We start from the raw sequence: 13,996 nt of genomic DNA on the forward strand, positions 1-13,996 counted from the left end.
AGGACCTGTATTCACTGGATTCATATCCACTCCAGCTACTCTTTGTGAGATTTAACACCACTTTGCCATCATTGGACCAGTTGCATCTCTTTTCTTTTGCAGGCATGGTTCATCTTAACTGCTGAACTGTTGGAGAATAATAATAATAATAAAGTGGCAGTACATGAAGGAGTTGTTTAAGAGTGGAAAGCACTTCTCTTTCTCTTATACTAAATGTGTTGCACCTCACTCTACTGTTCATTGTCACACTTCTCACTTAGTTAGAAATTTGCCCACTCTACTGTTGCACTTATTGAAATTTGTTCCTAACAACATTTAGTCATTTTGTATTTTCAAATGACACATTATTTGTATTTCGTTGCTGTCGGGCGGAAACCGTGTATGTCCAAAACGGTTACTTTTCAGGAAATGGGAAAAAAACTACGTCCAAATATGGAGTGCTTTCTCTAACCTCAATGTGTCGTCATGGCATCAGGCGCAAACAAATCAGTCAGCTCCATATATGGGCACAAAAGGGGGTATGCCCATATATGGGCATATGCTGATGACATCAGGGATCTATGCCCAGATATGGCCATGTGCATATATGGGACCGACCAACTTCAAATTCGGCGCTCGCAGCGGCAAGGACTCGAGGGAGTGCGGTGCCCGCCATCGAGTAGTTTGGATATCCAGTTGTCCAGAACCGCCGATCCAACCAATATTCCCATATATGGCCAGTCTAATATATGGGCATATACTGATGACATCAATGATCTCCATATATGGGAATAAAAGGGACAAGGACTGACAGATACAGAGATCTCCATATACAGGAATAAAAGGGACACAGGTAGACAGACAGAAACAGACATCTCCATATATTGTCACAAAAGGGACAGGGGTACAATGGGTACCCTGACAAAGCCCCCGACACGACTCAGACATATTGGTCGGATCGGCAGTGCGACGTAGGTGTGAGGGCTGATATATATATACAAAGATGTGCACGAGTCTTATTTAGTTTATATATATATATATATATATATATATATATATATATATATATTATACATGTATATGTGTGTGTGTGTGCGTGCGTGTGTGTGCAGGGGGGGGGGCTTCTCCACTCACTCTTCACAAATTGGATAGTGGGACCTCTGGCACTCCTCAGCAGAAAGCGTCCTTTGAAGACGTTGGAGCTTCAGTCACTCTTTCTTCTTCTCCCTTGCAAGGCTTCCAAAGCGCCTCTGTTTGTCACCGTTAGACTCAAAGTGTGACGCTCTATTCACATTCATTTGCCGACAATAAAGGCAGCTACTGTTTCTTCTGCCTGACCCAGCAGAACGTCAAACACCCTCACACAAGCCTCCTGCCCTTGGTTTGATGTCCCTGGCAGGGCTGGTGTCTAAATCACCCTGCTCATGCCCCCCCCCCCCAACCCCTTTCTTCTTCATCAAAGATAAGTTTCACTTCACTGTAACCTAGCTTTCTGCTCTGCCAATGAGGAATCATAGCTACTGTGTGACATTAGTCCCAAGAGTTTATCCCAGGTTTAATTCAAAGGTACAGCACTAATGCTGCTTTAATGGCCGCATCATTCTCAGATATCCCCCAGTCAAAGGACATTTCAAATGAGGCTTCGAAGTAAAGACTGGCACTTGAAAGGGTGCAATGTGTGTGTGTGTATGTGTGATCTTGCATGCCCGTTTGTTTTTGGTGCTTGTGCATGTGTGTGTTGGATGCTGGGCTTGGGTTTACGTGTGTGTGCACGTGTGTGCACATGTGCCTCTCCACTGTTGTTGGCAACAACAGAGGCGAGGGTTGTTGCTTGTTGCTTTCAGCAGTCTTTTATGTGGTGCAGAGGGAGAGATGGAGAGGGAGAGAGAGCTGGTCAAATGGACGTGCTAATGCCTTCATGTGTACACTGGGGGTCCTTTATGGAGCAGACTGACCCAGCAGACTCATTCCCTTCTTTTCAGTACACAACCACAGCTACCCTGAAAGAGAATAGGAGACGAGCTGGGGCCACTCTGGGGACCCAACCCTGTTAATCAACACACTGCACTGGCAGAGAGCCCCCCGTCAGATAAAAAATAAATACATTTGGATTGGAGACACAGAGCCCGAAAAGATGGGCTGGACTGAGAATGAAAATCAAAAAATAAGAGACAGAGAGCGAAAAAAGAACTCAAACCATCTTTATTAAAAACTATGCTAAGACCATGCTTCTACAGATCTAACAGACATTGAATGTGCTCATAGAATGCACCTGACACAAACTTGGAAACGTGCAGAGAGGCAGAAGCTCAAAGAAGATGTCTCGTTCAGGAAACATCATAAAACGACTAACCCGAAAGCATTGGCAGGAGCACTCAGAACTCGTACATTGAAATTATCCTTTAATGGACATAGAGCAGAAAAATAAAAAAAGGCTGATGTTTCGGGCAGTAATGCCTTCCTCAGAGCCATCAGCCTATTTTCCAGGATAAACGATCATTTCGACGGGCAAAATGCTCCTGCCTCTCCTTTCCTGAATGTGATATATTTTTTCACTTGAGAATGAAGTGCAGTCATTTTGATTCTGTACAAATGGTGGGATATTTGCACATAATTTGCATCACAAACAAAGTTTGACTTCATGCCGTATTATTGCTGATTGTTCCTCACTGCAATTTGCCCGCAGGAATCCACTGTGACAACGTATGTCCACAAGGATTCTGGGGGCCCAACTGTTCGGTGAGCTGCTCCTGTCAGAACGGAGGCTCCTGCTCCCCAGAAGACGGCGCGTGCGTGTGCGCACCTGGTTACAGAGGGACATCCTGCAAAAGAAGTGAGACCCACGTTTAATTTTTTTATTTTGTTTTATCTGAAACAATGCCCTGATAGCAGCGTGGTATTCATCTCTAGCTCACTAGTGATGCGGATTTGTTGAGAATGAGTGAGTTAACTAGCCGGGAGAAACACTTAAGCTGTTGGTAATAAACGTCTGAGAGTAAACACTTCATCCCAACTATCACTAAATCACATGTGTCCTTATTCCAACACCCCTTCTCGCTGCCATTTCTCAGGCTCTCAGTGGGAGCCACACAACCCTTGCCTCAGGCTCATCAAGACCACAGAGGGCCACTCTTACTGGGAGTGCAAGCTCTGGTCGCTGAGTAGAGCCTCTCTGATGCTGTTCTCAAGTGATCAGCTCGCTGATTGGAAGTGAATTTCACTGTGACAAACCTGTAAACATCCCTTAGAGTGGAACATAAGAGAGAGGCAGAGACACGTGTGTGTGTGTGTGTGTGCGTGTGCGTGTGCGTGTGCGTGTGCGTGTGCGCGTGCGCGTGCGTGTGCGTGTGTGTGTGTGTGCATGCAAGTGTATGTGTGAGTGAGAGAGAGAGACAGACCCTTTCTAAAGGGAATCTCCCTGAACAAAGACAGTTAAGATAGACAATTTAGAACGTTTGCAAGTATTATACCATTCCTCCCTCTACTGAATCAAAAATGTGTCTATGTATTACAGCTCGTATACAGCTTTGTATATTAGAGTACTGTAGGTGCTTCCTGCAGCTGAGATTGTTTTACCTCGAAATATGTTTTGAGTATCTCCCAGTGGCTGACAGGCTTTCAGTGAAATCAGCATACAGAATGCACAGATTGATAATAATTACAGAGTATGAAGCCTCTCTCGTCGAGAAGAATCAATATTATAAAAAGGCTTTCAGAGGCCCCTTAACTCCTTTACGGTTCCATTTCTGCCAGTGACTCAAATAAAGACTGACTTCTCTTTCTCTCACTCCCTTTGTCGCTCTCCTTTCCTTTGTCTTCTCCTGGTACTTTTCATTGATTTCGATGGCCTTGATTTTTCCTCACACCCATCTCAATTCTTCTTCCCCCTCTCTGTCCCCCTCCCTCTCACTCTCTCATTCTGTCCCTGTTCCAGTCTGCTCCCCTGGGTTCTACGGGCACCGATGCAGCCAGTCATGCCCGCAGTGTGTGCACAGCACCGGGCCGTGTCACCACGTCACAGGTCACTGTGAGTGCCTGTCTGGCTTCTCCGGCTCCCTGTGTAACCAAGGCGAGTATACAGCACCTCAGCCATGACGCTACTAATAATAAATATTAAAGTATCAAATGTCCCCTACTTGCAGCAACCTTCGTCAGAAATCAGAACATTGCAGTGACGCATTCCGTCTTTTTTCCAAGGAGACAAACAAAGAATCTTTAGAGTCAAAAGAGCTGCATGCAGATTGCTTTACAAAGTGTCAGAAGAAGTGTCATCGCTCTTGGGTGGAAAACTTTAAAAAAAAGACAAAACTGTTCCAATGGAGTTTCATTGGTTAACCACTTTCAGCCTGCATGGCGTAGCTACAGTATTTTGGGCATGTCATTAGTTGAAATGTCGACATCGACATGCTCATCGCTAGTGTGAGATAATATTTTTTAAAGTATAAAATAGTGCTTTGGCTTGTCACAATTATTACACAACCTAATCCCAGTTATTTGGGATAATCCAATCCCATTCATCTGTTGAAAAATGTTCATGAATATTCAAAACTAAAACTAAAATAGGGTTAGCTCACGACGCATCGCACCAGGGCACTAAGGCGCGGACAGTACCAGACTACGCCACTCTAGGAATTAGTGTTTCAGTGCAAATACTAATACTAATGATCGACGCTGCAATTAAGGTAAGAGTCAGGTTGAAATATATCTTTATTACCACAATAATTTGGTAATTTGTAAGATGTAAAATGATTACAAAATGTGTAGCTTGTAGATCAGCTATTTTCGCAATTTTTGGAAAATGTTGACAGTAAACAACTATTAAATATATTGTCTTTTTTGGCCGTAGTACATTATTTATTTTATAAATTTGTATATTTAAGTTATTTTTTATATCCTGTGTAATGTACAAAGCCTAAAAGGCAAACTCAATTCTTAATAGCAATTATCTGAATGGCAATTAATCGTCAAGTAAAATGTAATGATCAAGTGGTTAAATAATTTATGACCCACAGAGAGACATACAGTACAGTGTGGGTTATAAAGCGACTAATAGTATTCCACCCAACAGTGACGATGTGTGACCAAGTCAAAATGTTCTTCTTGTATTCATTGCTGCCTGAAGCAATGACACACAACACCTTTTCGGGCATTGTAGTGAGATTGTCAGTAGTGCCCTAGAGTCACTCTTGCACTATTTATTATATCAACAGTGACGATTGCCAGTTTATTGCCAGTACAGTAAGTACATTGTTGCCCATATTTCACTTTGTTGCCTGTTGGTGGGAGAATGACTGTAATTAGCTAATGTTACATTACCCAGAACATTGTCTAGTGTGTTACTCACTCTAGTGTGCCTTACAGGATGATTTTAATCCATTTCTATCTTGGATATTTAACAAGCTGGCATGGTGCCAATATTTTGCACTTGCTAGAGATCAAAGAACTGTTTGAACTGACTCCATTTCTCTTGTTTGAACCGTCCACGTGAGTTTTAGGCCGTAAAAGTGACAATAGTGTAGTGATGACCTACTTAGGATTCAGCTACATCTAAAAGTATTTTATTGACACAGGGGAGGCAAATTTGTGTTTCAATTTCACACAACATAAAATAATATAGACACAGCTTTATAGTTACTGTTACCATGCTGCTACTGTCTTACTATTTAATGACTACATAGTGATAGCTATACGTGTGTGTGTGTGTGTGTGTGTGTGTGTGTGTGTGTGTGTGTGTGTGTGTGTGTGTGTGTGTGTGTGTGTGTGTGTGTGTGTGTGTGTGTGTGTGTGTGTGTGTGTGTGTGTGTGTGTGTGTGTGTGTGTGTGTGTGTTACTCAATGGTCACCCAGTAATGAAGAGGAGCTGCTGCTGTGTCTTGCCCTCCTGAAGGAAGTCGAAGTGTAGATATTACTTCTCCTAATAATTTACCAGTCTGTCTTTATAAATAACCAGAAAGGCAGCGGGGGTATTTTGAATTCTCTTTCATTCTCTTTGAGAAATGTCTTATGAATAAAAGTTTAATAGGTTAGCTAAGGAAGAGGGAAAGAGAAAAAAGAGAGCCGCCACTAATTTGTCCAGATCATAATGAATGGAGAGCAGGCAGCAGAGGGTCTTGCGGGACAAAGGTGGCCAGCGTGCGCACACAATCACTATCTCCTCTGGATGAGCCACGCTGGTATCCTACCCTTACAGCCTAATGAACACCTGCATGAAGGGGCTTCAAAGAACTCTCAAGACAAGGAGAAAGTCTGTTGAAATGCAATCATTAAAATCACCTCATATAAAGAGTCGGACTGCTTCACAGCCACTAAGATGTGTCCAACGCAGGCCTGTTCTGTTTATTTGTCAACTTAAATGTATCTGTCTACCTGTCTTCAGCGGTTCTTCAACGTTGTTGGGATGATGGTTGAGGTGCTATATAGCACTGATGCCTTAAAAAGAACCTGTTGAGACTCTTCAGAGGTTCTATACTGATTCTTCAGCTTAGTTTAAGCACCTCTAATGGTTCTATATACAACCATTTGACAAATATAGGTGCTACTGTATATAGCACCTATAAAAGAGGTTCCCCTATGATTACCCTATGATTACCAGATAACCACTTGTAGTGCTATTTAGCACCTTTTTTGTTTGGTGTATAAGGTGCTATGCAGGTGGAAAACATGTGCTGGGTGTTAATACATCGGTACAGTTATTCCTTCAGTCGAGGGCCCCACTGGAACAATAGGCTTTGTACTGAAAATATATAAATTTTTATTAAGGATATTGACAGCTAACAAATAAATATAAATTATTTGTATTAAAATAATTATACACTGGTCTATGTACATGGTCTATTTTAATTCAGTGGCACAGCAGTTGTTCTGTTGGGCCACTTAAATAATGTCCCCAACACTTTAAAGGTATACCTAGAGCAACAACTTCTGATATTTACACATTAGTTCATATCTAAACAACAATATCAGTCTTTTAATCATATAATGATATGGAAATTACTTAAAATTAGAAGTTTTGAAAAGGTGAGCCTACAGGTAGCAGAATGGAATTGCACAGTGATGACATCACGAGTGGAGGAAGCTCCTAGACGTACACTGTATTGCCAGTACTTTGAGTATAATATTGGCCTATAAATATAGATATTTGCAATGCTCTGGAAGCCTCTCTATTGTTAAAAGTTAAATGAAATGTATATTGATGATATGTATACCCTTGAATTTGTTATGCCTTCAGATACTTACCGCACCTTATGTCTCACCCTAGATACTTACCGCACCATAGATATCCGGTACAATGTGTAAATATGTTGATCATTTGTTTGTTTTTATTGATCTCTCGCCCCTTGCCCCCCCCCTCTTCTTCTTCCCTTTCTCTTATGGAAATAACAAAAACGATGGAGCTTGCACAAAAATGAATTTCACCCACTGTTTTACACCTGTAAACCTGTGATGTGACAATTAAGTTGATTCTGATTCTGATTCTGAATTTGTTTACTGTATACAGATTTTAGGTGATTTTTCACTCCTGACATCACAAAACTACTCAACTTGGGATTGTTGAATGTTGAGGGCGGGACAGATTTAGCTATTCAAACACCTTTTACCAACATATATTAAACATATTTATTGTTTATGAGAATGCCAAATTATAACATACTGTACTGCAAGCACTGTTTTTTTCACATTATTTTAATATCCAGCATTTAAAATTATCTGTTGCCTTGCCTTTAACAGCATGCCTAACACCCAATTATATAAAAGCACACTTTCACGCTCTTTGGAGCTTCATTGTTCATCTTGGTAACAAAACTCAAAGCAGTGTGTCCAACTTTACTGATTGATTGATTCGTTTATTGTCCTTTCGGACATTAATTTCTGTGCCTATGACAATCGACGCTGACAGCTACAATAAGAACTTGAACAAGAACCCACAAGATGTGTTTCTGTCCTGCCTACTTGCTAGTCTGTGCATGTGCTAGTCTGTGCATGTGCTGTCAGAGATCACATGCAGATGAGTAGCCTACATAATTGACTATCTGCTCTCTGTGTATTCTCAGTGTGTCCAAGTGGCAGGTATGGGCAGGGCTGCGGTGAGACCTGTATGTGCACCAACAACGGCACCTGCAACCCCATCGATGGCTCCTGTCAGTGTTTCCCAGGTTGGATTGGAGAGGACTGCTCTCAGGGTAACGTGATGCACTCCTCATTGTCATTCACCCTGTCTCTGCTGATGATCTGCCTCTCCATCTCCATCTCCCCTCTAGCTTCTCCTACACATTTACTTTCATGCACATCTGTCATTTTCATCCCCCTGAACTGCCCACAACCCCGGCTGGTGTAAATCACGCAGCTTACGGAAATGATTATTGTGAGACATTCCGCCTATGTGCGGCATGATTTAACGCGCTGAATGGCTGAGATTAGAAACACAGCTTTGTGTCATTAAGCTGTGGGAAATTGATACATGGTGGTCCATTCCATTAAGCACTTAGAGGAGAAAATACCTCGTAATTAGACAGATATTATATTACCAGTGTGTGGTCTCCCGATCATTATTTAGGATAGTTTAGGGTGCACTGGACAGCAACATACTATACTATGTAAAGCATGTGTGTGGTGGAATACATTTGTGAAAATGTCCTCTGTGGTATTGTGTTGTTATGAATTGATGTATGTCATCCATAAGGCATGCTTGTGTGTGTGTGTGTGTGTGTGTGTGTGTGTGTGTGTGTGTGTGTGTGTGTGTGTGTGTGTGTGTGTGTGTGCGTGTGTGTGTGTGTGTGTGGCGTCTGCAGCCTGTCCCTCAGGCCAGTGGGGCCCTGATTGCCTCAACTCGTGTAGCTGTCACAATGGAGCCCAGTGTAGTGCCTATGATGGGGAGTGCAGGTGCAGCCTCGGATGGACTGGCCTCTACTGCACACAACGTGAGTCTCCCCCAGTATAGTCTGGTCTTACCAATAGACACACAGTGCCATCTGCTGGCATCCCCGCAGTACTGCACTAGGTGACAATTGTTCATTCTCCATCATCAAAAGAAAGACAAACACTCTGGAAAGACACCTGGATGGTTTGAGCGTGGCGATAATATGTGTTTAATGAGTGAAGTGTCAAAAGATCTACTCTCTTATACCACCAGCTACTGTTGTTATCTCTGTGTGATGCTTTTTACATGAGGCATTCAGTCATTCATCCAGGAATGCAGTGGATTAACCCCATTGCTCTGCTGATATGAATAGCATTACTTATCCCATCAAAGGCTTGGTTTGCTCTTTTTGTGATGCTGCACTGTTGTTGTCTTAGCATGGATTCTCTGTTCCTATTGTTTAGTTCCGTGTTTTCTCCACTGTACACAGTAAAGTCCTGCGTTAAATGTACTCTGAGACTGTACGTACCAATGGAACCAAAGGGACCCATTGAGTCCATTTCCATTTGTTCCATTTGTACACTTTCAGAGTTACAAATGGATAAATTGATGCTGGGGATTTTAGTGTGTATAGTTTCACCCAGACGCCTTGTCGTAGCATGAGATTTGTGGCTGAATAAAGCTCAGCTCCAATTCATAAATGACTGTATATTCCCAACAAACATGGCCTTGTCATGTTTCATGTTTGCTTTCCTTTTCATTTACCTCCTCTTTGTTCCTGAACCCCCAACCCCTCACTGTCCCAGGCTGTCCCTCAGGGTTCTATGGCAGGGACTGCTCTGACGTGTGTCGCTGTCAGAATGGCGCTGACTGTGACCACATCATCGGCCAGTGTGCCTGCCGAACGGGCTTCATTGGGTCTAGTTGTGATCAGAGTGAGTAGTAGTACTGCAACTCTGTGTCTGTCTGTCTGTCTGTCTGTCTGTCTGTCTGTCTGTGTGTGCGTGTGCTCGCTAATGTGTCCTTACCACTTCCTCTTCTGCCCCATAAGTAAATCACTTTGCTGGATTACTTAATATCTTCCTCTCTCCTGTGCAGAGTGTCCTGCGGGTACATTTGGTTATGGGTGCCAGCAGTTATGTGAGTGCATGAACAATGCTACCTGTGACTATGTGACTGGTACATGCTACTGCAGCCCAGGATACAAAGGCATCCGCTGTGATCAAGGTGAGTGGCCCCATCTAGACATAAAGTACATACTGTATTTAACCATATACTGTATGTATGTAACTGATGGTCACTTGGCCACTAGCAAAGTCGGCAATGTTCAGGACGTTGCCTGTTAACCCTCACCACCAGCAGTATGGAACCCTAAAAGACTTAAATGGCCTGTTTCAAACAGGATAACCAGGGCAAATGTAAATAACATCCTGAGTTATCGATCAGCATGCAACATCACTCTAAACCCCGAACAGAGAGAAAATCCCAACAATAACGTCTGGGTCACGGCACCATTGTAACGACCACTGGCACTCATTTTGGTATAAGCACTTTGCCCCTGGCAGGCCTTTGCCCCAGGCCACTGGCAGTCTTGGCTCAAACCACTAACTAAAGGGTTGTCCACACTAATGATAACTATAAATATATTGTTTTCAAAATAGTTAATCGTTAAAACTTAATATGGCAGCGCTCCACACAGCACAACTATAACGACAAAGGACAATGATGAACAATACCCTTGGATTCACTTTGGGAGCAATTTGATGAAAGATAGAAACACTGACAGCCAATCTAAATCCATCCTAAATTTACAGGAGGCCGCGTTGCACACATCACTCGAGTTCAACATGTTTACAGAACGTTATGGTTCATCAGTGTGGATGCTCACATCATTATCGTTATAGTGGTCTTCAATGTTATCTTTCTTGTTGTGGACAGCCCTGAAGACTTTATAGTCCAGTCCAGTATTGCCATGTCTGCTTATTATAAGCGACTTTGGGCTTCTTTTTCTGTAAAGTTGCTTGTAAATATTGGTGGTTGCGTTTTTTTTGGTTTGTTTCTTATCATTTAAACCAGTGGTTCTCAATTATGTATTTGTCCCTAACCCCCATCTGAAAATGTTTTGTGCCAGGGAGCCCCGAACCAGATTTGTGTTGTTAAAATGTTTCAATAATATTCCAAATATTCCACATTTTATTTCAAGACATTTTTAAATGAGCAGATCTACAAGCGTTGCGATGCGACGCGTTGTGAGCTTGTAGATCGGCTATTATTCAAATAGCCGATGTATACTGTATTGTACTGTATATACTGTATATACGTTTAAAGTAATCATGTGGCCTAGTTTCTTCTTTTGGGCTTGTTTTCCTAAACCTGGTTGCTTATTTCTCTCACAAACTCTGGCAACACTGGTCCAGTAAACCTCCTGAAACGTGTGAGCTATATTAGCTGAGGTTCAGGAGCAGCACCACACCTCAACACTGAACACACTCAACACAATATCAACTTGTTATATCTACACAGTAAAATCCTCAGTGTTCATGTATTAATTTTTAATGTGTTGCATTGGTTGCTTACATTTGTACATGCTCAGAGTTAAATTAACCACTTGAATGAACCCTAGCATTCCTATTCTGGCGGGAACATTCGCCCAAAATAGCAGATCGTCACGTGTGACCTTGTAGATCGGCACATTTTTGGCAAAGAGATTTGGTGTAGAGTGAAAAAAGAGCATACCAAGTACAGTTGCAACTCTGTTTTACTAAGTATAGCGGGATTAATTGGTTAACACTCTGTGTAGGCCCGAGATAACCAGGCATCTGTGTGTGTTTCTTGTAGCAGCTCTGATGATGGAGGAGCTGAACCCCTATACCAAGATCAGCCCAGCGCGCGGCTCTGAACGCCAGTCAGCAGGGGCCGTGATGGGCGTCATCTTCCTCCTCCTCATCATCATGGCCATGCTCAGTCTGTTTGTGTGGTACAGACAGAAGCAGAGGGATAAAGGCCACGACATGCAGCCCAGCGTGTCCTACTCACAGGAGATGCACATCACCAACACTGACTACTCCCTCTCTGGTGAGATATGCAGTGGCATTTACTTACACTTTGCCACAAAGTGTAGGTACATCAAAAGGACGTATTGAGCTTGTTAAAATATCTGTGCACGATTGTACCTGTGTCCAAGTCACAAACCAAAATACCGCTATGCATTGTATTCCTTGGAGGAAATGTCATCGTATTTAACCACAAGAGGGTGCCGGACTACACCAGAACCAGATTTTCTTTTTCTAATGCCTTTTAATATATGTATCAGGCTTTTTCTATTTTTTCTCCATCAAACCTTATCAACCAAAAGAACCAATGTGTCCAGAATAAACTATTTTTATTTCACAATATGACAACATTAATTACCAGCAACCTTGACTGTTTTACGCCAGCATATTATAGTAACTACTATATAGATACTTTATTGTCCTTGCGGAAATTCATTTTGTACCAAGCAGCCATCAGGATACAAAAAAAATCACAAAACATAACATAAATACACAATACATAGACAGATCACACAATACACTGACAGTGCTACACAGCTCCTCTCTTACAGAGTGGAAACTAGAAAAGGCTACCAGTCATAATTTAAGAGGCATCACATTACATGTTATGCACAGAACTATTATTCTGTGCATAAAGTAAAGTATTATAGTATTATAGTAAAGTAATTATTGTAACAAAGAAAAGTAATCTGCACTATTACCTATTTATATCTGAACACAGCTGCTTATGGTATTACTAATAGACGGTACAGAACATATACCTCTCTTCATTCTTTGTGAAGATGCTGAAACTCCCCTTCCTGCTGTTTAAAAACCCACAGAATGTGGCAGTACAGCGGCAATGCGACCCAGTACCATTGAAGTCGCTCAGAGTCAGAACACCACCAGCAGTGGTCAGTGTTTCTCCAACCCCAGCTATCATACTGTGGCCCAGTGTAATGTCACCTCCACCATCTCCAGCAGCCTGGATGGCACTCTGACCCTCAAAGTAAGACCACTTCTTCTAACAACTATTCAGCTATATTCTGAAAGAGAATTCTCCAGTAAAATACCACACATGCGTCCATGCATTTTAACATTCCCTTTCCTCTCTAACAGTCAAGCACTCTGAAGAGCAGAAATGGCTCAGAATGGAGAGCCTACTGCAATCTTAACGACCTTGGTTAGTATACCCTCTTTGACTCACTCAACATGGCACATATATTCACATAATCTGTGGACTTTATTTACTTTGTCCACACCTTATTAATTTTTTGTCATCGACACGGAGAGGCTTACACGCCAAGAAGCATAAATGAGCCTTTAGCATCCGTCCTTGACAAATTTGTCACTGTTATATCATATATCATATTGATTCATCAGCAGTTATTGTATGTGTCCATGACAAATTTCCCCTAGGGATAATAAAATCTATCCTATCCAGTGTTGGAAAGTAACCAAGTACATTTACTCAAGTACAATTTAGATGCACTTGTACTTTACTTGTATTTTGGATTTGGTTTTTATACTTCTACTCCACTACATTTCAGTGGGAAATGTTGTACTTTTTACTCCACTACAATTATTTGACAGCTTTAGTTACTGGTTACTTTGCAGATTTAGATTATTAATACACATTATGAATCTACTTATAAATAATGGTATATTGTTATTGGGTAAGCTACCCAGCAGCACATAACATAATTACAATCAGCTCCACCTACCAGCCAACATTAAAATGATGAACACATTAATGATCAATAACTATCTTTCATCAACTGGATGTGTTCCTACAGAACAATAAGGTTCATAACAAATTCCAATCTGGCTTCAGGAAAGGTCATAGTACAGAAACAGCACTTGTAAAAGTAATTAATGATCTAAGGGTGTCCGCTGACGACAAAAATGTATCTGTTCTCCTACTTCTTGACTTAACCGCTGCTTTTGATACGATTGATCACACAATTCTACTACAACGTTTGGAGTACTGGATTGGTTTGTCAGGCACAGCCTTGTCTTGGTTTCACTCTTACCTAACAGGCAGAAGCTATTTTGTCAGTCTAGCTAACTTTGACTCAGACAAACACAACATCTGTTCTGGTATTCCACAGGGCTCAATTCTGGGTCCC

General features: G+C 41.8%; 1 protein-coding gene across 1 annotated transcript in view; it reads left to right on the forward strand.

Annotated features, from left to right (window-relative positions):
• Positions 1–13,996, forward strand: part of megf11 (multiple EGF-like-domains 11) — a gene marked incomplete at both ends in the record, with an annotated part of 98,404 nt that overhangs the window by 78,160 nt on the left and 6,248 nt on the right. The window contains 9 exons of the mRNA XM_080438330.1: positions 2,666–2,812; positions 3,914–4,048; positions 8,030–8,158; positions 8,768–8,896; positions 9,642–9,770; positions 9,934–10,062; positions 11,674–11,910; positions 12,710–12,876; positions 12,987–13,050. Coding sequence (XP_080294456.1) covers positions 2,666–2,812; positions 3,914–4,048; positions 8,030–8,158; positions 8,768–8,896; positions 9,642–9,770; positions 9,934–10,062; positions 11,674–11,910; positions 12,710–12,876; positions 12,987–13,050 — 1,266 coding nt within the window. The remainder of the gene's footprint in view (positions 1–2,665; positions 2,813–3,913; positions 4,049–8,029; positions 8,159–8,767; positions 8,897–9,641; positions 9,771–9,933; positions 10,063–11,673; positions 11,911–12,709; positions 12,877–12,986; positions 13,051–13,996) is intronic.

This window comes from Gymnoscopelus braueri (genome assembly GCF_963280865.1).
Source record: "Gymnoscopelus braueri genome assembly, chromosome: 9".
Classification (NCBI taxonomy): Eukaryota; Metazoa; Chordata; class Actinopteri; order Myctophiformes; family Myctophidae; genus Gymnoscopelus; species Gymnoscopelus braueri.